The sequence below is a fragment of the Ipomoea triloba genome, chromosome 4 (genome assembly GCF_003576645.1).
Source record: "Ipomoea triloba cultivar NCNSP0323 chromosome 4, ASM357664v1".
Classification (NCBI taxonomy): domain Eukaryota; kingdom Viridiplantae; phylum Streptophyta; class Magnoliopsida; order Solanales; family Convolvulaceae; genus Ipomoea; species Ipomoea triloba.
Window position 1 is genome coordinate 28,498,770 of NC_044919.1, and position 22,775 is coordinate 28,521,544.

General features: G+C 37.9%; 5 protein-coding genes across 8 annotated transcripts in view; 3 read left to right on the forward strand and 2 right to left on the reverse strand.

The window, feature by feature from the left end:
- Positions 1–1,249: 1,249 nt before the first annotated feature.
- LOC116016392 (syntaxin-43-like) lies at positions 1,250–6,539 on the reverse strand. Of its 3 annotated transcripts, XM_031256629.1 has the most exons (9): positions 6,220–6,539; positions 5,478–5,754; positions 5,042–5,128; positions 4,720–4,794; positions 4,376–4,453; positions 4,220–4,285; positions 4,052–4,132; positions 2,222–3,864; positions 1,250–2,129 (listed from the first exon to the last, which is right to left on the reverse strand). In XM_031256629.1, exons 1-8 carry the CDS (start codon positions 6,414–6,416, stop codon positions 3,757–3,759), a joined length of 969 nt encoding a protein of 322 aa, XP_031112489.1. In that variant the 5' UTR covers positions 6,417–6,539; the 3' UTR covers positions 1,250–2,129; positions 2,222–3,756. The 3 variants fall into 3 exon arrangements, with proteins under 3 accessions (XP_031112489.1, XP_031112491.1, XP_031112490.1); XM_031256631.1 differs by lacking the exon at positions 1,250–2,129 and having other exon boundaries at positions 3,583–3,864; positions 5,478–5,737; positions 6,220–6,353; XM_031256630.1 differs by lacking the exons at positions 1,250–2,129; positions 4,052–4,132; positions 4,220–4,285 and having other exon boundaries at positions 3,583–3,864.
- LOC116016390 (COBRA-like protein 7) lies at positions 1,372–3,707 on the forward strand. The gene is made up of 2 exons (XM_031256626.1): positions 1,372–1,927; positions 2,141–3,707. The coding sequence occupies exons 1-2, from the start codon at positions 1,405–1,407 to the stop codon at positions 3,556–3,558; spliced, it is 1,941 nt and encodes a 646-aa protein (XP_031112486.1). The 5' UTR covers positions 1,372–1,404; the 3' UTR covers positions 3,559–3,707.
- A 4,399-nt stretch (positions 6,540–10,938) lies between the features above and the next one.
- LOC116017288 (protein DEHYDRATION-INDUCED 19 homolog 4-like) lies at positions 10,939–14,935 on the forward strand. The gene is made up of 5 exons (XM_031257839.1): positions 10,939–11,311; positions 11,407–11,627; positions 12,329–12,406; positions 12,675–12,946; positions 14,405–14,935. The coding sequence occupies exons 1-5, from the start codon at positions 11,239–11,241 to the stop codon at positions 14,508–14,510; spliced, it is 750 nt and encodes a 249-aa protein (XP_031113699.1). The 5' UTR covers positions 10,939–11,238; the 3' UTR covers positions 14,511–14,935.
- Positions 14,936–15,283: 348 nt separating this feature from the next.
- Positions 15,284–19,181, reverse strand: LOC116015094. 2 transcript variants are annotated; one of them, XM_031255098.1, is made up of 6 exons: positions 18,591–19,180; positions 17,921–18,132; positions 16,650–16,890; positions 16,474–16,559; positions 16,305–16,396; positions 15,284–16,188 (listed from the first exon to the last, which is right to left on the reverse strand). In XM_031255098.1, the coding sequence occupies exons 1-6, from the start codon at positions 18,924–18,926 to the stop codon at positions 15,932–15,934; spliced, it is 1,224 nt and encodes a 407-aa protein (XP_031110958.1). In that variant the 5' UTR covers positions 18,927–19,180; the 3' UTR covers positions 15,284–15,931. The 2 variants fall into 2 exon arrangements, with proteins under 2 accessions (XP_031110958.1, XP_031110959.1); XM_031255099.1 differs by having other exon boundaries at positions 15,923–16,188; positions 16,282–16,396; positions 18,591–19,181.
- Positions 19,182–20,722: 1,541 nt separating this feature from the next.
- Positions 20,723–22,775, forward strand: part of LOC116017650 (nicotinamide adenine dinucleotide transporter 1, chloroplastic) — a 3,739-nt gene continuing 1,686 nt past the window's right edge. The window contains exons 1-5 of the mRNA XM_031258272.1: positions 20,723–21,184; positions 21,321–21,416; positions 21,549–21,655; positions 22,312–22,360; positions 22,445–22,554. Of these exons, the coding sequence (XP_031114132.1) occupies positions 21,115–21,184; positions 21,321–21,416; positions 21,549–21,655; positions 22,312–22,360; positions 22,445–22,554 (432 nt within the window). The 5' untranslated portion in view covers positions 20,723–21,114. The remainder of the gene's footprint in view (positions 21,185–21,320; positions 21,417–21,548; positions 21,656–22,311; positions 22,361–22,444; positions 22,555–22,775) is intronic.

The following is a 22,775-nucleotide window of genomic DNA, read 5'->3' on the forward strand; positions in this document are numbered from 1 at the left end:
CCGCCTAGGTACTGTCTAGACCGCTTAGGCGCTAAGCGCTAGACTAGCGCCTACTGCAATCATACTTTTTACATGTTAACGGTTAATATTAAACAACTAATTTTACCAAACATCTCCTTACAAACCACTAGTGCAATCTGCTAATCGCTAACCGTTGATTGCCACCATTATAAAATGGTCCACAATTTTTATTATTCAAACCAATACACATGTTCTTAGCTGACCGTTGGCTTCTATAGTCTTAAAACAAATAGCTAAGTATTTTAGCTCCAACTAATGGAGGGAGATGAGGATGTGGGCTTGGAGCTCTACATTCTTACTCTCATGATCTTGAATTACACATGTAGGCCGGAGTCATATATATTTAGCTTAGCTTGTTTTTCTATAGACCTAATCATTGAGACATTGTACTTAACCCAAACTATATATGGATCAATGATATTGGACATACCCATATATTATAACCTAACCATCATCAACATAATCACAATCATTATTGCATGGACCATGGTCCACACAGCTGTGTGAACCAAAAATAAAAAGTACATTATTTTTGTATTGAAGGTACATTATTTTTATACTGTAGGTACATTATTTTAGGGTACATTATTTTTGTACTGAAAATATATTATTTGATATATACTGTCAAATAATGTACCTACAGTATAAAAATAATGTACTTTTTATTTTTGGTTCACACAGCTGTGTGGACCATGGTCCATGCAATAATTTGCCACATACATAATCAACTTCAATTCTTGTCTAGCTACTTCATAATCAACAATAAGCTAAGTGATTATTCATCATTTTGTGGAACACAAAAAACTTGTTAAACTATATATATATATATATATATATATATATATATATATATATATATATATATATAGTACCTCTGGCTGGAAGGGGTTCCTCGCATGCATATGCCGGCTTAATAAAATTTAGTAATCTCCGTTCACAAACACATTATTAAGAGGCGTTTGACAATATAATTTCCTTCTTTTATAATATCCATCTCCCTTACGTAGGACAGTGGGACTGGGTCGTGTTCTTCAAGTGAATTCCAAACTTTAAACGTTTTGTTAATCCATTGAGTCATTATCACCGCTTAGCTTAGCTTTCTTCTCTAATCCTTCCAACCACTACCAAAACATTAAATTTCTTAGGATTTCGACAGACTCAACACACGTATGGTAAACCTTAATTGATTGTTTCAAATACGCATAGTATTGGTAGAAGAATGAATCAATGCCGGCGCCAAACTTCCATGCATTATTATTTCCGCAAGAAACAGAAAAGTTCAAACATGAATCTGTTGCGATCATCTGCTATTTTATATCAAGCGTTTATCGATCTCTTTGTATGTTTATGTTGTCTTCCTCGAGCTCAGAGTCATAGCCAACCATGGCTGCTACTCTTCTTCCTATCATCTCTGTCTTCTTGATCGCCCTTTCACTCCCAACGACGTCGTCTCAACCTTCTTCCAACGTCTGCAACGGCGTACTGCTTTCTTACGTCTATGACTCCGGCTTCGTTATCCCTCCCACCCTCTCGCCGTCGGACCGGAAGGACCAACCCTACCGGTTCCAGTCAACCCTCAACGTCCTCAACAACGGCCTGGAAGAGCTCAAGTCGTGGCGGGTCTTTGTTGGGTTCCAGAACAAGGAAATGTTGGTATCTGCTCCCAGAGCGGTGCTAGCTGACGGCCGTTCCTTCCCGGCTGACGTCAGCAACGGCACCACTCTTGCCGGGTACCCCGTGGAGAACCTGAAGACTGCGGTGGAGACCGCCGGAGACTTCAACCAGATGCAAGCTAGGGTGGAGTTGGTGGGTACCCAGTTCGGCGTTGCACCTCCGGATTTCCCAATGCCTTCTTCCATTTATCTCGTTAATGATGGCTTTTCGTGTTCTCCTACACCATCTCTAGGTAAATTCATTTGGTATAACAAACAACATAACCTTGATCGCTTATAACTGACTGATTCAAATCCAAGGTCATTAGGCTGTTTTCACTCTGAGTTGAACTTGAAACCTTGTAGTGCTCAAGCCAACAACTTAACTAACTTGATTGGATTGACGCCAAACATATACTTCATCTGTGTCCTGTCTTATTTTGCATGTCCTGTTTACTGCGTGGCAGGGAAAAATGACACTCATGTTTGCTGCACAAAAGACCCAAACGCAAAGACCAACACCACGAGAGATGAAGAGGAATTTCTACCTCGTCAGGAGGGTGATCTCACTATAATGTACGATGTGACCAGCTCCTACGAGTCTAATTACTGGGCGCAGATCACCATATCGAACAACAACCTCATTAAGCGTCTGGACAATTGGCATTTGAGCTGGGAATGGATGAGGGAAGAGTTCATCAACGCCATGAGAGGCGCCTATCCTTTGGTGGTGGATACATCGGACTGCATTTTTGGTAAGCAAGGCGAATTTTACCAGGGTCTTGATTTTTCCAAGGCTTTGAACTGTGAAAGAAGGCCGACAATCATTGATCTCCCTCTTGCAAAGACCAACGACACGATTGTTGGATTGGTTCCTTTCTGCTGTCGAAATGGGACCATCTTGCCGCCTGCCATGGATCCGGCCATGTCGAAATCAGCTTTTGTAATGCAGGTTTACAAAATGCCGCCATACCTTAACAGAAGCGAGCTTACTCCTCCGCAGAACTGGAAAATCAACGGCAGTTCTAGCGGCGAAGGTTACGTGTGCGGGCCGCCGGTGAGAGTGAGCCCCACGCTCTTCCCTGATCCCAGCGGTCTGCCTTCAGAAACCGCGGCGGTGGCCAGCTGGCAAGTGGTGTGCAATATCACGCGCTCCGGCAATGATCAGAGCCCCAAATGTTGCGTATCTTTCTCCTCATTCTTCAACGAATCCGTTATCCCCTGCAACACTTGCGCTTGCGGCTGTAAACCTAATCCCGGCAAAGTGTGTAGCGCCACCGCGCCCGCCCTGCTTTTGCCGGCGGATGCTCTTCTCGTTCCATTCGACAACAGAACTGAAAAGGCCATAGAGTTCGCAGGTCTAAAACGCCGTGATCTGCCAAATCCTCTGCCCTGCGGGGATAACTGTGGAGTCAGCATTAACTGGCACCTGCTTACCGATTACAACGACGGGTGGACGGCCAGGATAACGCTGTTCAATTGGGGGAAAGACGACATTGTTGATTGGTCTGCAGCTCTGCAGCTTGAAAAAGCCATGCCGGGATTCGAAAAGGTGTACTCTTTCCAAGGACAGCCCATGACTAATTCCAGCAACACCCTGTTTTTACAAGGTGGTTCCGGATTAAACTATCTTCTTGCAGAAAGAAACGGAGACAATCCAAGGAGAGATCCCCCTGTTCCTGGAACGCAGCAATCAGTGATTTCTTTCAAGAAGAAGAACACTCCCGGGATCAATGTAGCTCGCATTGATGGTTTTCCCAGTAAGGTATTCTTCAATGGGGAGGAATGCTCACTTCCGGTGACACTACCCAGCAGGGCTTACAGAATGCCAGTAGTCTCCACAGCATTCACCATTGTTCTAGCTGTGTTGGTTCTCATAGTATAATCATGCATATACCATTCTGGAGTCTGTACTCAATTCTTTCATTAGTTTTCTGCAAATTTCTGGAAAAATGACATTCAACCTAGGCCGAAACAGTTTTGCATTCTTCCTAAAGTGTAGAAACTGCCTTCTCAATCAGAGAATTACATCAATTTCAGCTGTTCATTGCATAATAATTGTCTATGACAAAATCAAATCACATCATACAAGTATCTCCTTAAGGACTAATAAGATAAGCAAGATGAAGCACGTGATAACAAGGACTGTTGCACATCTCACCATTCCCCCTTCCTTCTGATTTCTCTTTGCCTGAAATTTTAACCCCCGATAATCAAGCATTAGTATATTAGGAGAAATAAATTCGAATGTTTTCGGATATTAGTCGGTACAAGCAACTACCACCCTAGACTCTTCCAACCACAGATAGATAAAATACTCTATGCATCTGCTTGCAATCTTGCATGAATGCACATATGAGAAAGAGACAGAAGAAGACCTTTCGTAACTGTTTAGTGCCTTCTTCAACTGATGCAACAACACTTTGAACGTTGTGATCTATCCTATCAACTATTGTGCCCTGTTGAGATTTGTGCTAGTTGAGTCCGACAATAAGAAGTATGAGCTACTGCAGTGATAAACAAGTACTAGACTGCTAGACTCAAACCTGGTCAATCACAAGGACTGAGATATCCTTCATAATTTGAGCAAGCTCATTAACTGACTTCATAGCCTATATTGAGTTTACATTAATCTGTGAAGAAATTGATGGAATAATCCAAATCTGAATAACACTAAAGGGAGAAAAATGCCTTTCAGATACCTGTTTAATCTCTTTTTCTCTATCCTCTGTAAACTGCTTGTTATTCTTAAGCTTGGCCATTTGATGTTCATTAAAACCCTGGAGAGAAAAATGCAAAGATATCATTTTGTCAAATCATTCCAGATAATGATAAACCATGATTTTAAACATTCAGAATAAAAGGGCACTTGTTGTATTATGCATTCTGTTCACTTTTCTTTTTTACCTCTTGAATAAGTACCAAAACTCTAATAAACACAAATTAAGTATTCTATTAATCATAAACTTCTTTTTATAATTAAAAAAAAAACCATCATGGTGTTAATAATAATAATAATAATAATAATAATAATAAAGAAGCCTACCAGGCCACAGATTTCATCATCTACAGTACAGGATGTTCCATTCAAGTTCATCTCCCAATCAAGCTCATCAAGTCCCTGGACAAAGAATTAAATAAAGACTGTAAGCTCTAGTGCAGAGTTCCAATCTGTAATCTTCACATATCCAAACCAAGATATAAGCTATCTGCAAATTAAAACAAGCTTAATTATGGAAACTGCAGGTGAATGAAGGATCCACAAGATAGGGGGAGTGAATTTTGGGAGCCTCAGAATGTGAAATGATGCAACTACAATTTGTTCTAATGCACTCAGATTATACGCACAAGCAAAAAGAATAACAAACCTCAGTCTGGTTTAGGCATTTAAGATATGTTGATTGCTTCTTCCGGAGATCCACTGAAAGGTTCTGAAGGTCTGTAGCTAGAGATCGCTGTAAAAATTACACATTGAATAAGTATTTAAGGAAATAAACTCCTATAAGGAACTAAAAAGAAGGACAATTGAGGAAAAGATAAATGACTCCAACAGAGAAGTACTTGAAGCCACAAAGGAAAATGAACAGAAGAGTTCAGGTTATAAGAGACTGGAGACATGTACATGTACTCGAGAGCAACAACTGATGATAATGTTTTACAGGATTAATAAGAAGAATTGTAGATTTAGCACTTGATCAACATCCCTTAGATTGAACCAAACACATGAAGGAAGGTAGCTGTCTTACAAGCTTAAATGTTTCATTCAAAAAATTTACTACTAGAGATGCAGATCATAAAGTCTACCTGCACATTTCGTTTGACAGTTGAATCCTCAGAACGTCCGCCAGCAGAAAGATTTTGCAGTGTCTTTTCTGACTTCCTTAATAAATCTGTAATCTCTTGAGTCAGAGCCTCTATCCTACATTGATCTCCTTTTCCATCAATGAAAGATGGCGTTAAAGCTTTTGCGTGGGCCTTTACCAACTCAGCCATTTTATCTCGAGTCTGGTTTATGTTGGCTGCAACTTCTTCTGAAACATCTACCCAAACTGGAGCTAAACCCACTGTATGCACATCATAACTGAACCAAGAAATAAGTCCAACGTCGAAAACTCTCTTCACAAATTTTAACATTCAAATTTCATCCTTTCCTGGACTCAATCCAATAACAAATCTAAATTGAAGACCAAAGAACTGATTCATTCACATTGTTAACTAAATTATCACCAACATAGGAAAGTTAAACAAGGATTGGATAAATCAATCTCTTAAACAAATGGCGCATATTCACGAACACCCTATGTGCATATATCATATGTAATTGTGCTCAGCTAGTCCTTAAGTAACTGAGCAAGTAGTTTAATGGCTGATCATGGTGTCTTCTATCATAAGAGCATAAAAGTGCAACTTCTAGAAGATCACCATTCCATAATCTTATCTTGATTTTGTTTGCAAATCATTCCAATAAAAATCAACATGGTGGTGAAAATTCAGCAAGCGCAAATGGGAAGAAGATTTTAAATTTTCTTTGAAGAATTAAAAGAACCTGGATGTGGAAGGCCCGGGATCCTCCGTGCTCAGGGGTGCGTAAGAGCTGCGAGAATTGAAAAACGAAGAAGTGGCCATTTCGATAACCGGACTGCCGCCTCCGAATGCTTTCGACGAGGAAGTAAATGGAATGCGGTTCTGGTTCAGAGTGTTCCTGTGCCTTCTGAATACCTCATTTCTGTTTCTCGTCGCCATGACTGTGATCAAGAAATAAAAAACTGATCTTGTTGCACCCAAAACCAGAACAAAAGAGAGATTAAAGAACAGAAAAGTAAATATAGAAATCCATCGCCATTGGTGGTTGTGGGATGAATAAGTTGACGATACCGAACGCAGTTTCAGTTTTTGCGCGGGTGCCCGGTTGGGTTCTATGGGCAGCCCGACACGTTTGTCAACAACTCAACGGGCCCCCGTCTCAACTATTTGTACATTGTCGTATTGTGCTGTAGTCTTTACCATTTGCGGAGTAAAATGTATGGTAAAGTATGCGAATAAAACTAAATGGAATACTTAAAAATTTTGATAACCACTATGAAAATTGTCACTCTTAAGCGTATGATTATATTCTTTTCCAATTTTGATCGTGAATTCGTGATAGTATAAATCTGATTGAGAGCCAACGATTTTGTGGTTTAGTGGCACCCGGTATCTCGGTTTACACTCTTACATGGATGATGGGAGCGGGTTTGAGCCTCAGTGGAGGCAACTTTTGACTCGTTGAGTCAGTAGTACTCAACAAAAAAAAAAATCTGATTGAGAATTTAAGGACCTAGAGCCCAGAGGTACATTATGAAAAAAGGGTAAACTTTTTATTTTTTAAATGATATAAGTTATTAGATAAATTAAATTGTTGTATAATCACATCCAATTATTTCGGTGAAAATTCTGTGTAATCTAACTAATACAGTTAAATTGAGTAATTGCTCGTTCTTATTTCACAAATTTGGTAACATTATTTAGTGCACAGCCATGAAATTTGTTACCATAAGTTCATAGTTACTATTCTTTTGTTTTCAAAAAAAAATAAAAACTATTCTTTTCAAATTTTGTCATTTTCGATGAGAATCTTGTACAATTTCATTGGATTGTGTTTCCAAAGTCTATTAAAGCTATAAATAAAACTTGTCTATTTATATGCTCTGTTTTGCCGAGCTTATTTAGAAGCTTACAACTTATTTTAAACTACTAATAAGTTATTAACTCTGTTTGGTAATATTTCTAAAATAAGCTAGTAACTTCCAAAAATGTTTTTCATCTTTATTATTATTATTATTATTATTATTATTATAAATGACATTCTGTATCCCTCTCAATTAAAACTCTTTTGATTTTTTCTCTGCTCCTATATTTTTATCCATCATATTATTATTATTATTATTATTTAAGACTGATTATCTAATATTATTTTTTTAAGATAATGGAGATTCACAATAATATTACTACTCCATTATGATATGTTAGATCATGATTATGCTATTAATTTCATTTCAAACTGTTAATTTTTAATAGGTAAACAAACCTATTTAAATTTAAAACTATTTACATTTTATGAAGATGCTATTTTTAGTCTTTTTACATTTATCGGCTTATTAAAATGCTAATTTTATCAAACAATTTAAACATAATCAGCTAGCTTTGTAATGTGGTCAGTCAAACAGTTACGGCCAATTGGTCTCTGTAATGTGGTGTACAAGTTGGTGACCAAAGTAATGGCATCCCGTCTTAAAGACATATCCACTAAACTGGTTGGGCATCATCAAACCAGCTTCATACCAGGGAGACAAATCGCAGACAACATTATAGTATTCCAGGAATTTTTGAATTCTATGAGAACCAGAAAAGCTAAAGTTGGATGGATGATTATGAAAATAGATTTGGAAAAGGCATACGATAAGTTGGCTTGGAGCTTCATTGAAGAATCACTATCTGATATTGGCTTTAATGCTGAATGGAAGAGGAATATTATGGAGTGCATCACATCATCGAGACTAGCTATCAGTTGGAATGGGCAGCTATCGGAGTGGTTTAGGCCCAAGAGGGGAATCAGACAGGGAGATCCCTTATCACCCTTACTCTTTGTTTTATGCATGGAAAGATTTAGTCACCTCATACTTGATTCGATTAATTATGGTAAGTCGAAGGGTATTAGAATAACCAGACAAGGACCTCACCTTTCGCACTTATTTTTTGCAGATGACATGGTGCTCCTTGGAGAAGCAACGACGGAACAAGCTGATGAGATGTTCAGATGTTTAGGGACCTTCTGCGAGCATTCGGGCCAAAAAGTAAATACCCAGAAGTCATCCCTCTACTTCTCCAGCACTACACAAGCAGAAATACAGCAGAAAATTGCCGAACTAACAGGAATCCCTATTGTTGAGGACCTAGGAAAATATCTCGGAGTACCCTCAGTTCACGGAAGGCTGAAAAAGGAATCATTTGCCGGCCTCATTGAAAAAATTCAACACAGATTAGCTGGGTGGAAATCCAAGACATTATCGATGGCTGGGAGACTTGTTCTTGCCCAATCTGTTCTGTCTGCGATTCCTTACTACTCTATGCAGACGACACTGCTTCCAGTAGGGGTAATCAAATCAATTGAACAACTGGTGAGGAACTTCTTGTGGGGAGGCTCAGAAAATACAAGAAAATGTCATCTGGTTAGCTGGGAAATTATCACAAAAAGCAAATCAGAGGGTGGTCTAGGCCTACGCAAATTGGATAAAATGAACGAGGCTTTTCTGGCCAAGCTGGGGTGGCGACTAATGCAAAATGACAACAGTTTATGGGCTCAGATTGTAAGAGCAAAATACACGAATTCTTTGGATTGTGCAACATGGAGACCAAAGTCCAGCATGTCTTTCGTGTGGAAAGGAATTTTGAAAACAATACCTATCCTGCATAAAGGCTCTACAAAACTAGTAAGGAATGGTCATAACACCATGTTTTGGGATGACAAATGGATGGAACATTCCCCCCTCATAGATAAGGCCATCTCGACTGTCTATCTCCCAGATCGGTATAGATCAGTTGCATCGTACTGGATCGCAAATAGGGGCTGGAATTGGGAACAATTGCAGCATGTGCTCCCAGAAGTAACACTAGATATGTTAGCAGCCATACTAGTCAACGAGGATCAGGATTTGGAAGACCTTTCCACTTGGAGACATGGAAATTCTACAGAGTTCTCTGTCAGTACAGCCTATGACATAGCTGCAAACACTTCTACCACCACGGAAGCAGCCAAGTGGAATGCCATTTGGAAGCTAAAACTGCCTAACCGAGTGAAAACTTCTTATGGTTAGCAAGACATGGAACGATCATGACGATTAGTCTAAGGATGAGAAGGGGTATGATAGGAGATGGCAATTGCTGGCTATGCAGGGACAACCTGGAAGACGCTGAACATGTCCTTCGCAGGTGCCCAGCAGCTGATGTAGTTTGGTCGAAGATTCTACCACTATTCCAAGTTAGGTCCAACCACTTAGCATTCAAAGAATGATTGGATTGGGGTATCACAAACAAAGGCAGCCATAGCAGACCCGAGAATGATAATATCTTGTTCGGCTTAACGATTTGGTGGATTTGGCGATGGAGGAATGAGGTAATCTTCAACAAATCGACCCAACCTCTTAATGCTAAAATTGCTCTAATTAGATCGCAAGTAGAAGAAACAAATACAGCATTTGCGAAAGGAGGAAGACACCCACACACAATCCATTCATATAAATGGGAAGACGTAAGATGGGCCAAACCTATGAGAGGGATGATGAAAATCAATTTTGACGGATCGGTTGACATACCATCAGGTAAAGCAGCTGGTGGAGGCGTTGTTAGAGACTGGAATGGTGCATGGAGAGGAGGATTTACATATAGTATTGGAACTTGCCCACCACTGCAAGCAGAAGCATGGGCTTTGTTAAAAAGCATCCAACTTGCCAACTTTATGGGCGATAAGCGAGTTATATTTGAAGGGGATTCACACGAGCTGATTAGCATGGTAAATGAAGGCTCATATGCGAATGGGATTGTCTGCAACATTATTTGTGCATGCAGACGTGAGTTAAGAACGCTTGAAGTATGGGAGATCAAAGCAATCCCAAGGGAAATCAATGCCCCAGCAGATCTCATGGCTAGAACCGCAAGATCACTCCCTAGAGGTCTACATATTCTAGAAGAACCTCTTGATAGTCTAGTTAGTTTTCTCGAATCAGACTTAGCTGGCTTCCCTGCTTGGAGGTTAATGTATGACCCCACCTAGGCTCACTGTATTACACTCAGGGTTTCCCCCCTCTTTTCTTAAATAAAAATATAATCAGCTAGCTTTAACATCTCTTCAATTTTCAGCTTCTATTTTATAACTTTTCAACTTTCAGCTACTTTTCAGCTTTCAATTACCTTTCCAACTAGGTTTGTCAAACATAGCCATATTGAAAATTTGTATAGTTGTACACCATTCAATCCAAACTCGTATGATCAGCAATATTAATACCTCAATTATTTATCATTAGTAAATTAATAGCACATAAAAACTAAACACAATTACTTTTAATCAGATTAATGAACTCTTTACCTATGAAAATGTGAATAAAATTTTGGAATAACTAAATCAAGGTTTGGGGTTCCAAGAATGCACAGCTCAATCCCTTGTAACTTATTACTGAATTAAATTAATATGATGATGAGATGATACGGCAATTAATGGATCGTTGACGAATATACTCCGGGGAGTCTACAGGTATCTGGTAATCGGATTGGAGTTTGGAGTCCGTGTGGCGGCCCGAAATTTCTTTGGCTTTTCTCTCATCTCATCTCCGGTTTATACACGCGGGGAGGGAGGGGAAGGGAGCTTGACCCGATTCTCTCAGTCGTCCATCACTAAATCGCGTACCAATATACCTACTCGCCTCGCCTTCATCTTCATCATCATGTCCACACCGACCACCAGATTTTGACAAGAGCCGCCTGCTCTTTCTCCTTCCTTCATATACCTAAATTCTTTTCGCGTATTTTATCGATGGCTGATCAGAAAAGTGAGGTCGATATTCTGTTTGCTGCTCTGAAGACTGCTATTCGCCAGCCGCCTCCGGGTAAGTTGTTCAGTGCCCTCGCCTCACCTCGCCGCTTCATTTAGTGGCTATATAGGGAGTGTGTGATTTGATGGTTGAATTAAGATGTTGTGTAGCTTTTAGTTGCATTGACACTGAAGACACCGAAGAGGAGGAAGAGGAGGAGGAGGAGGAGGAAGAGGAGGAAGATTATGATGATGACGACGATGAGTATATTAAGGACGATAACGATGATGGGAAGGCGGAATTGGCGTGCCCATTTTGCTCAGATGACTATGATATCCTCGGATTGTGCTGCCATATTGACAGTGAGCATCGCGTCGAGACCAAATCTGGGGTACTCTTAATCTCCTCTCTAAATTTTGCCTAGCTTCTAACATATGGGATTAGTTATTTAATTCTTGCAAAGTAGATCATGATTCATTTTGAGATAAAGTTGGTAACTTTAGCTACTTACAAGTTTGATTCTATCTGCTAAAGGTGGAAAGATAGAATTTTTTTGTGGGAACTCTTGAAACACAAAAGGAATGCAACTTTGCCTACAAGGTTTTTGTCTTATCAGGGGAGTAAATTGTATGCCTAGGAGGTTGAAGAACCTCAGACTCACAAGCTAATTTTGAGAACTGATGAAACTTTATAGGCAATTTCAGTGGCATAAACAAGAAAACTGAATTAAAGGGATTAATTTGATTTTGAACCCCATCTTCTAAATTTCTCATTTTTTTTTGTAAGCTACTCCTTAAGTTATTGCATCCAAGTGCTGGAATGCTTCACATTTTGATTATTAATTTTTTTAAATGTGAGTTTATATTGATTCAGAAAAACCAAACCAGCTGAAATCATATCAAAGTATGTTGGCTGATATGATATGGTTTTATAAGGTGCAGTGTTGGATTCATAAAATTAGAACATTTCAGTTTGAAATGTCACTGCTCTGTCTGTTTGTGATCAATTTTCCTTCTTGATGTTGCTTTTGAGTGCCAATAATATTCAGCCTTTATGTTGTATTGTGAATGATGAAGTTAATTTTGTCTTCAGATATGTCCTCTCTGTCCTACAAATGTGGGGATTAACATGGCTGCACATGTGATTTCACAACACGAGGATCTGTTGAAGATATCCTTCATTTATTGTCCATTTTAATCCTTAGTTTTAAATGTTTGTTTTCATATTTGAGTGGAATGTTTTGATTAAATTGCTTTTGTGCATTGAACCAACATACATTACCTATAACATTGTTTGGATTTAGCTGCTGTCTTCAAAGATTTGTTATTTGTATCTCTCTACCTTCCATGTGCCAATGTGTTTATGTATAACATAACAATGTCACCTTTTTTGGTTTGAAACGCTGGGCTATGATTTGTTGAACTTGACATGTTTTTAAGCTCTTTCTAAAAAGAAGCTTCAGAATAGACTGAATACCAGAGCGCATTCAGGCTTATCCTTGTTGAGGAAAGAGTTACAGAATTTAAATTTGCATCTTCACCTCAAGGAGTCTAGTCGGGCTGATTCATCCTCCAATGCGGATGCTGATCGTTTGATGCTTTCATTTGTCAACAGTCCACAGTCTACTTACAGAGTTGAAACCATGCAAGCTAAAAACTCAGCTCAAACAAGCTTACTTGGAAGAAGTGAGGAAAACAGTATTTGTGAAAGGTAAAAAAAATAAACTTTGTTTTTGTCAAAGTTAACTTCTGCTCTTGTAGCCACATCTTGTGATCATAGACCCTGTTTGGTAAATGACTGTTATCTGATTGGGTTAGAAGGTATCATTAGTTGATAACATTAGCAGATTGTAGGTGTTTGGTAAATTAGCTTGCTGTTTGGTATAATTTCTTTTCTCAAAAAGCTAATTGAAAAAGTTACTTTGAGTAGCCTTTTGGAGTTACAAAAAAACTTATTAACCAAACACTTATGTTGATTTTTTAACCAAGTCAAACAACTAATAGTGGTCAAATAAGCCAAAATTGGCTGATAGGCTGATTATTTACCAAACAGGGCCATAATAACCTTAGATTAAAAGGCTGAATACTGATATTCCTAGGTTATGTGCACGACTCTAATTATAAGTTAAAATCGGTTTGGTCCTTAGACAGCCCTTAAGAAAGCATTTATTCCCCTGTGAGCTCTGATATCATATTCACGTGTTTGAATCACTGGATTGCTGCACTATACACAACTAACATGACTGCAAAGGAGTTAGAAATTAAAATGCACCAGTATGTCCCTGAAGTATTCTGCAAACCAAAAAATCTGTTAAACCATGCATACAATAGATAATAGCTTTATTGTTAACCCATTATTAATTGACTATCCATAGATGTTCATCATAAGTGTTTGTGCTTGTATACTTTTTTAATTGCATGATATGCCATTCCTTTTGATATTTAAGCGCTGAGAATTGATGTTAGTGCTGCTGAGGACATTCGTTATAAGCTATATAAATAGGTTTGATTAGAAAAGCTTGTTTATCAAAAGTTAAGGCGGGACTACTGGAAAGTAATCGTTTTGCTAGTTTGGCAATAATAGAGAGATTATCATGCACAAGAATGTTATTGCATTTGACTACAAATTTCTCAGTCATTAACTCTAAGGCTGTGTCAAAATCATAGTTAGTATTTGGTTGACAACTTTTTAAAACACAACTATGGGATTTGATTACCCCTTCAATTAAAAATTGCATTCCCTAATTAAAATGGGTATCATTCCATCTTATTGGTAATCTAAATTTTAAGTTTGGATTAGTAGTTTTAGATTTTTGTTTTGATTTTTTTTGTTCGTATTTATGGTTTGGATGTCATTATATTAGGATCAATTATCTTGATTTTTTGTTTTTGTATTTTTAAAACATTTGTCCCATTATAGGGTTATACATAACCAAACATCAATATTGGTAATCATTCCAATTCCATCCTACTACCAAGCATGCAAAATACTTTCACCAAAACCCATTACCATTACCAAGTAGATTCCCATTCCAATTCCGATTCCCATGTGCAAACCAAACACACCCTAAATCTATTACAACTTAGTAGAACGTTATTGCATTTGACTTTCTGCAATTCTGCATGTTGCGCTAATCATCTATTTTGGGCTCTGTTCAACTCTTTACAGAAGCACCCAAGCATACCCAGTGGATGAGGACCAAGCGGAGAAGGTCCGAAGATGTGATTTCGTGAGCGGGATATTGTTCTCGACCATTCTGGATGACTTTTTATGAGTAGGACAATGCTGTGCCTGCAGCAGTCTTTTACATGCTAGCCGGGGAAGTCTTGGTGAAAGCTGTGCGCTAACTAGGCAGATGATTTAGCAACAAACATTGCAAATAACATTGAATCTGACAGGTATTCAATTAAACTAAATGTAGTCAGCTGGAACCCAAGAAGTCCCCCAAGTCCTGTGCTGCCCTGCTCTGTTTTTGGCTGTAGCAGTGTCTGAATGAATGTATATGTGACTGAGAGATGTACTCTATTGTTATAGGACATGTTTTGGACTTCAAACCAAATTTACCTTGCACTTATTAGGTCAAAATTTATTTTTCATAAAAATCTTAGCTGATGTTGCAAGTTCAGGTGCAGTTTCTGATATGTAGAAACATTCCCATTTCTAATGATGAGTAATGGAAATTGTGTTTATCTAGCTTAATTGTTTTAGCCTTTTTACATCATGCAAGAAGATGACTAGAATTCTAAAAGTGAATAGTGGTGTGGATGCTCTTATTATACCATATACAACATTTTGCAGTGAGAACCTATTCTCGAGGGCAATCTCAGCCAAGTTAATTGAACAGTTGGCAGTCCAAGTTAATTGAACAGTTGGCTTAATAACTACAAGTTGACTGACAGTTGGCTTAATAACAAGGTTTTAAGTTAGCTTAATAACTACACGTTGATTGAACAGGTGGCTTAATAACAAGGTTTTAAGTTCGACTTCCCCATGAGAGCTGACTATTTGAGCCAATCAACATGCATTCATTAAGGTAGCAACTGTAGATTTTTTTCCATATATCAAAATCATTCATTATTCTCATGAGAAATAAAACCACAAAACAATATCACACAACTTCAAGCCGTTTAAACCTTTCTTGCAACACAGTGCATCTAAAAATGAAAATTTCTATGGCATTTATCTAAGCATTTTATAGTCAGAAGCACTGGTTACAACACCCTATGACAAGTATAAGTCTGTATATGCAGTATAGGAGTACAGTGTTTCAAAATTTTCGTCACTATCATCATGGTAGTTCCCCAAGAACTAATGTTACTGGCTAAAATATGTCAGCCATTCTAGCATGCGCTTTAGACATCAATATAGCCAAGGCATCAACTGACTTCAAGCCAATACCTCTCAAATTTCATCTCCCATACCTCAAAACAAGGCAATGAAGTGCAAAGTGAGGTATATCAAACCGTTAATCACCAATCAAACATTATCATCCTTGGCGAGTTATCAAGACCTGCTGAAAGTTTCTCTGGCATTTAAAAACAAGGATTAAAGGACACAGCATTACTTCTTTTTGTTTTCCCAAGTTCTGAGAAGTTTTCTGGGCTATTGTTGATCTCGAGACTGCCACCAAACTTGGAACTTCAATATTTCCTCTTAAGGAGTTGAAATGTCGGCAGACAATCAACTTCCTGGATGTCATCTCCTTTGAGAATAATGTGAGAGAAAAAACTGGTAATCAGGAAGAATAACCTTCAACTTCCCAAGCCAACTATCGGCAACTTGCAAAAGAGTGTTTTCTTGCTCAGATTCATGCTGTCCACATGGACTCAGAAGTGAGCCCTTAAGTTTGTATGAAGCAAGGCCAAAAGCTGGTAGAGAAATTTTTGAAGCAGCATCAACCATGCTGCATACTTTCCCATCTCTTGCACCACAATGTTGTGGTGTAACAGTACCTGGTGTGAAGAATATAAGGTTGCTTTAGGAGAAGCAGATAGAGCAATCTGGTACTGAAAACCAACTAAGAAAATGAGTTTGCATGCACATACAATTACAGAGAGGAGGGAGGCACCTATAGGTTGTGTGGACAGTGGATGAAAAGTTAAAAAAGATGCATCCAGATCCCGAAGCGTGTGGCCTATGGGTATTCTATATATTGGATACCTGCAATTAATCTTTTAGTAAACTAAATTTTGAATAGTTTGCAAATATCCTTCCTCTTTGCAGCAATCAGAACGTACCAAGCTACAGAAATCCAACTTGATGGCATTAAATCACAGCTCCTGCACTTCTTCAACTCTGGAAATTGAGATGCTAGAATTGCTATCTGTCACATGAGCAAGATTGAGAATACCATCTCAGGACACAGAAGGCAGAGACATTGTTTGTTTCATCAAACTCTATTAAGGGTATTTACCTTGTCAGCTAATGGTCTACGATGATGTGGTTGTTCTTGTTCCAAATACTCAAATAAGAGTTGCCCATTGGATTTGCCATTTTCACCTTCATCACCAGACAAGCACATACCAGGTTTGTCTCTGGATAAGATTCTGTTTAGTTGCACATCAGCAGCAGATTTGCATTGTCTATCTGCTTCACAGTTACTGCTGCCTCCACTAATCTCCCTTGGCTCCTCATCATTCTCCTCACCAGGTCTCCTATAGAAACAATAATCAAATGTTTACAAGAAGCAACGTGTATATATCTGCAGAACATTCAAGATATATTCCTTTTCTCTCTCTCAAATGGAGAAAAATAATTCAAAGCTATCTGACACAGGGTTATCACAATGCATAACTCTGCTCGAAAATATACGAATTAGCATATTGCCAAGCTTCCTGGTTTCCTCCCTAACCAACCTATTCTCTTGGAAACAGGTCCAAAAGTACTGAAAGAGCATGCAAACCAATATGTATTTACAAGTTGCATAAAGTGACAAGCTCCTCTAGCCACTTGAGAAAACCAAAGAGTTCCTAAAGTTGAGAAAAATCCAGTATTACACTGAAGCACATTAGGCACTTCTCCAAGTCTAGCAGCAAACTTGCAAGCTAAGAATGTATGTAGCAAAGCAGGTTCATCTGACATTTGATTTTTCAATTTTAGAAAGTTGGCATAGATGGTGAAACCCAGCATTAAAGTAGCATTGGTATTAGTAGCATTGATCACCTTGTTTCCAATGTAGCACCTCATTCCTGGGAAAATATTAATTCCACTACCTAGCATGCCAATGTCCAAAAGTTAATGCAACTTAGTAGCACTCTATAGCTAGGAATTACGTCTAGCTCCAAATATGCCTAAGATAAGAGTGCCTTGGTATTATGCTGCAATGGTTATTGCAACAATGATATTCCTCAACAGTAACTTCAAGTGAAAGATAATTTAACTTCACAAATAAAGAACTGACCACAATTGAGGTGATGCCCTCTCATGACTCAAATGCATCTAATATATGGAATGAAGGAAAATGCCCATCAGCATGCCAATGTCTTATAAATATAGAATGATGAAAGTGAGCTATCAGCATGTATGGCGTTGACATACCATAATTGGCATTAACAAAATTGACAAATAAAATATAAAAATAAAAACAAAAGAATCACGAAATCAAAAGGACTACAATAATGGCATAAATGATATTTATATGAAAATGAAATAACTACAAAAGCATCATATTATAAAAAAGTTTACCTAAAGCAAGAAGAGGACTTTGATGGATCTATATACAATTGTATCCCAGATAAAAAAGGAACATAATATTGTATAATTCGGTCTTTTCCTTCCAACAACAGTGGCACACCCACTCCATATGCACTCCACTCGCTAAAGAATTCCCAAAGATCCTCCAGGCAAAAATATGCATTTGCATCTGCCTCACGAGTTCTACGCCCTCTTACATTAAGCTGAACACACAAAACGCCTCCAATTAAATGTGAAGATAGTTAAAAAATGTTGGCACCATGAACATGCCCTCCACTATACATCTTCATTCATAAATCATATTTCTATTCCAACTCACAAACTCTCAATACCAGAGCCAGGTAGAAGCAATTGCCAAGATATTAATCAAATTCAAACAATCAAACAGCATGTAGTTATGAAATTTTTTTTAAAAAAAAGTGTGTGAAAATTATAATCTATAAAGTAAAACAGACCAGCAGTCTCCTTTGTACTGAATAAAGACAATTGAGCAATAATTGATAACATAAGAAGACATCAAATGGAAAGTTAGTGATTTTCATAACCTTATTCTAAGCCCCAAAAAGAGTACCAATTGTTTTAATTTTATACTGCATTCTCTCACAAATTAGACACTGGCACCCGATTTTTCTCCAGCTGCAAAACCCTAGCTCTTTCATACCTCAGAATTGTGCTGAGCTGACACAAAGGGAGTAACCGATTCCAGCAAGCGATCCAAGTTGGTAGCGTTCGTTGGCGGCCCTGTGGGAGAAGAAGAGCAAACAACTGACTGTTTAGACAATGCCGTCCCCGACTCGTCCAAGTCAATCCGATTCCCCACCTCAGCAGCTGCCTCCACCTTCACAGTTCTCTGCAACTGCTGCTGCTGAAGTCTCTGGAACTGCTGTTGCTGCTGCTGCAACAGCATCTGCTCGTGCTGCCGACGGATCGCCGGCGGGCTGTAGAATCGGTCTCCGCCATGACTCCGGGACACAGCAAAGCCTCCAGAATTAGACATTTTATATCTACTGTACCAATCAATCAATCTATTCTCTGTATGGGTGTCTATGTATGGGTCTAAGTATCAAAGATACGTGAGATGAGATTTGCAATTCACACTTCACAGTAAATGGGATTGGAATGAAGTAATAGAACATTTACTATATAAAGCTGTGTATATCCCTGATTAGGGTTTTTGAGGTTTTGGTGTTGTTTAGAGGTGTCAAGTGAAGTAAGAGTTTGTACTTTAGTAGCGATGTGCACGGCCGGTGTGGAAAGAGGGAAGAAATAAACAAAGAGGGACCGGACCGGTTTTCTACTTTCTTTATTGATGCACCAATTACAATTTCGGAATTGAGCCCCGTCTACTAATCAATTGTATTATTTTGGTAGGTGAGTAGTGGTGGAGAACGAAACTGTTAGTTTGGTCCCAAAATGATGAATGAGCTCATGGACCATAACCTTCGTATTTGAATTTCACGAGTTTGATCTTTTATCGAGCTTGCTGAATATAGTTTTTCTAATATGTTTTTTTATACATAGTTGATGAGTTATGTTTACATAATGCACATAATTTTCAATTGAATATGTTGAATATAATCTTTTATGTATGGTTTATGAGTTATTATGCATGAGTAAGGTTTAAATTAATGCACATTATTGATAGTAGTTGTGTTTTTCATCAAATTGTCTCAAATAGGTTATATGAGAAAATGCTAATGTCTAATTAAGTGAAAGATTAACATTATTGATTATATCTCTATACTATTATAATATTCTTGATTAAAAAAAATGTGTGCTTTGTCCAACTACATGTATCATTGGTAACATTTTTTGTATCTATCATCGGCAAAAACCCCACCACTTATATTGGCAAGGCCATTGCATATAAGTATGAGATTTTTTAAATCAATCAAATTCAAAGTTGAAACTTAACAAGTAGATTAGTATGTATTTGAAGATAGCTCGTAAGGTGTACTAACTAAGGTTCTCTAATATTTGACAATGTTATACGTGATTTTTTTTTGAAAGCTGTTATACGTGTTTAATATAGTGTTTGTACATGTTTTATTTATAGGTACTTGACTATTAATAATTATAAATAGCATAATATGTATCATGTGTGACAAATTATATAAGAGCAACATTAATAGACAATTTGTTTTTCCTTGATTTTTGACCGGCATTATATGGGAGATTGGAGAGGGAGAAGAGAGAAGCGGAAAAAAGAAGAAAAAAAATAATGACAAAAGAAAATAAAAGTGTTATGAAAAATATTTTAAATGGTGGGTACCAAAACAAATTTTATTTCGTAGGATAAAAAACTCAATAAAAACACACCCTAATTTGCAAAAAAAGCCCACCCCTAAAGTTTTTGTTTGAAAAAATTAATCCAAAAATACATTGTGATTGTTCTAAATTTAAAAAGAAAAAAAACACATTATTCGCCGTACAAATTACACTTATCTATTTCGAATTAAAGAAATTCAATGATATTTACTTGTATTTTTGTTATATAGTCAATAAAATTAACGTTAACTTTAATAAAATCAAACACTTTAAATTGTATTTGGACTAATTATCTAATTATAAATTAATATAAGAATTTAGAATTAAAAAAATCAACACAACCAAGTGACCAACCACATATGCCATAGGCTTTCTAATTAATAATTTGATCCATAAGATTTTATATTATAAAGTTACAAAATTTTATATTGTGACTTTATAGCACGTAGGCGCGGCCGCCAATAGAGACTCGCAGGGAGCTGCGCATCCGTAGAAGGAAAACAATTTAAAAAAATAAATAAAACAAAAGTAGGGTCCCAAATTGTGGCGAATCGTCTGGTGGAGAGTGGTTCAATGGTCGACAATAATTTTCTTCCTTCGATCCAAAACCTACCCTCCCAGATCAGATGAAGATTAGTGTGAGATCGCTCTCCTGTTTGTGATTCTCGATCGCATCGAACTCCCAACAACGCAGGCATTATAATTCTTCAGGTTGTTGCGGAGAGGAAGACGATAAAAAGGCCAATCATAGAGGAGATATTTAGGTTTGCTCCTTCGAATCGCTCGTTCCGAGCTCTACCGACTGGCCATGCGACGCTGGTTGTCAGCTATTGGCCTCTCCAGAGAGGACTTCTCCAATAAACAGATTGTTCCCGCCGTTGCAGCCCTCTTTCGATTCGATTGCCGTAGATTTAGCAATGACTGCCGATGCTCATGGCCCTAGCCCTAAAGGCCTCCTCTGCAATGCCGGCGCAGGCGCCGCTGCCGGTACTTCGCGCTTTCCTTTTGGTCCACAAACAATTCGTTTTTCGCCTTTTTCCATTTCCTAGTTTGTTGATGTTTAGGGGCAATATTATTTCGTTTGTTTGTGTTTGCTTAGATTTGGGAGTTTGATCTTTTGCAGGGGTAATTGCAGCTACTTTTGTGTGTCCTTTAGATGTTATAAAGACAAGATTTCAGGTCCATGGGCTTCCAAAGCTTGGTAATACTAACATTAGAGGTACTACCAAATAGCTGCTATATTTAATTTTGGTTTTTGGCTCAAATTCTCTCCAAACAGCAGGCATATTTAGAAGTAAAACAATGTGATATTTGATGGGTAATCTAATACGTTTCTATTTGTTTTGATCAGGCAGTCTTATAGTTGGTAGCTTAGAGCAGATATTCCAGAGGGAGGGGTTGCGTGGGATGTACCGCGGGCTTTCTCCAACAGTTCTGGCATTACTTCCAAACTGGGCGGTATACTATCACCTTTTCTCTAAATTTGGTCTATGTGCTTCTAGAATATCATTTTGTTGACTTCGTTCATACACTCTCATGGATGATATGCCTAAGTTATTATGCTGTTTGTTTTATCTAGAGGTTTGCCTAAGAAATCAAGCTTGAGAAAATTACAATTTATGCAGTATGTAGCTTTCTCTTGCACTGCATACAGAGTTTTGTTTAATTCTGCATACAATCTTTGAATCTGAGTCTACCATGGTTTGGCTCTTCATTTTTTTTTTCTGGAAAAAATAAGAGTGTGTGAAATACTGTCTATAAAAGAACGAGGAATTTTATTTAGATCTGAAGCTATTCTGACTGTTTTCTTCTTGTCCATTTCTTTCTAAATTGGGTAAGAGTGGTAGACATCCACCCCCCCCCCCCCTCTTATAAACACTTGTGCACTGAGAGGATTGAGCATAGTCACAGAGTAGCAGATTAGTTTTTCCCCAACACCATGTGATGGTGGTACTTTTCCTTTGCTGATATATTTCGTGAGGCTGGCCCATTCTTGCTTCTTTCTTAATTTTGTTTTTTCACTCATTGTTCTTCTGCCTTTTCACTCTTTTATATTCCTGAAATTATGAAGTTAATAACTGAAATAATGCAGCACATGATCATATCTTCTGCAGGTTTATTTTACTATTTATGAGCAGCTGAAATCTTTTCTTTGCTCTGATGGTCAGTTAATCTTGTTTCATTCTTGAATATAAAGAATTTGTTTGCTGTTTTAGAGCTCAATATGTGTTTTATTGGCTATTTTAGATGAAAGCCATAAACTTTCTATTGGTGCCAACATGCTTGCTGCTGCTGGGGCTGGGGGTGCAACAACAATTGCCACAAATCCTCTTTGGGTTGTGAAGACTAGACTTCAGGTGTGTGTCCTTCACACAAGTTTCCTTGACTCAATTGATTATGCCCCATGTCATCTGCTAGTTTGGTTACACAATGATATGAGGCCTTTACTATTCCCTTTTACCAAGAGGAGTTTAACTTTGTTTTCTTTTGTTCCTAATTGATTAGGGCTGAAAAGTTTATATACATAATATTTTGGGGGGTTCTTTTCTTTCTTTTTTTTTTTTTTTGGGTGTGGGGA

Excerpts from the sequence above, each read along its gene's own strand:
- LOC116016390 (XM_031256626.1), top strand. The coding sequence starts at position 1,405 with ATGGCTGCTACTCTTCTTCCTATCATCTCTGTCTTCTTGATCGCCCTT. Across the intron at positions 1,928-2,140 it reads TTCTCCTACACCATCTCTAG|GGAAAAATGACACTCATGTT; the intron begins GTAAATTCATTT and ends ACTGCGTGGCAG.
- LOC116016392 (XM_031256629.1), bottom strand. The coding sequence starts at position 6,416 with ATGGCGACGAGAAACAGAAATGAGGTATTCAGAAGGCACAGGAACACT. Across the intron at positions 4,133-4,219 it reads CAGTCCTTGTGATTGACCAG|GGCACAATAGTTGATAGGAT; the intron begins GTTTGAGTCTAG and ends AAATCTCAACAG. Across the intron at positions 3,865-4,051 it reads GCACTAAACAGTTACGAAAG|GCAAAGAGAAATCAGAAGGA; the intron begins GTCTTCTTCTGT and ends TTAAAATTTCAG.
- LOC116017288 (XM_031257839.1), top strand. The coding sequence starts at position 11,239 with ATGGCTGATCAGAAAAGTGAGGTCGATATTCTGTTTGCTGCTCTGAAG. Across the intron at positions 11,628-12,328 it reads GCGTCGAGACCAAATCTGGG|ATATGTCCTCTCTGTCCTAC; the intron begins GTACTCTTAATC and ends TTTTGTCTTCAG. Across the intron at positions 12,407-12,674 it reads AACACGAGGATCTGTTGAAG|GCTCTTTCTAAAAAGAAGCT; the intron begins ATATCCTTCATT and ends ACATGTTTTTAA.
- LOC116015094 (XM_031255098.1), bottom strand. The coding sequence starts at position 18,926 with ATGTCTAATTCTGGAGGCTTTGCTGTGTCCCGGAGTCATGGCGGAGAC. Across the intron at positions 16,891-17,920 it reads AAGTCCTCTTCTTGCTTTAG|GAGACCTGGTGAGGAGAATG; the intron begins GTAAACTTTTTT and ends TTGTTTCTATAG. Across the intron at positions 16,397-16,473 it reads AGTTGGATTTCTGTAGCTTG|GTATCCAATATATAGAATAC; the intron begins GTACGTTCTGAT and ends GATTAATTGCAG.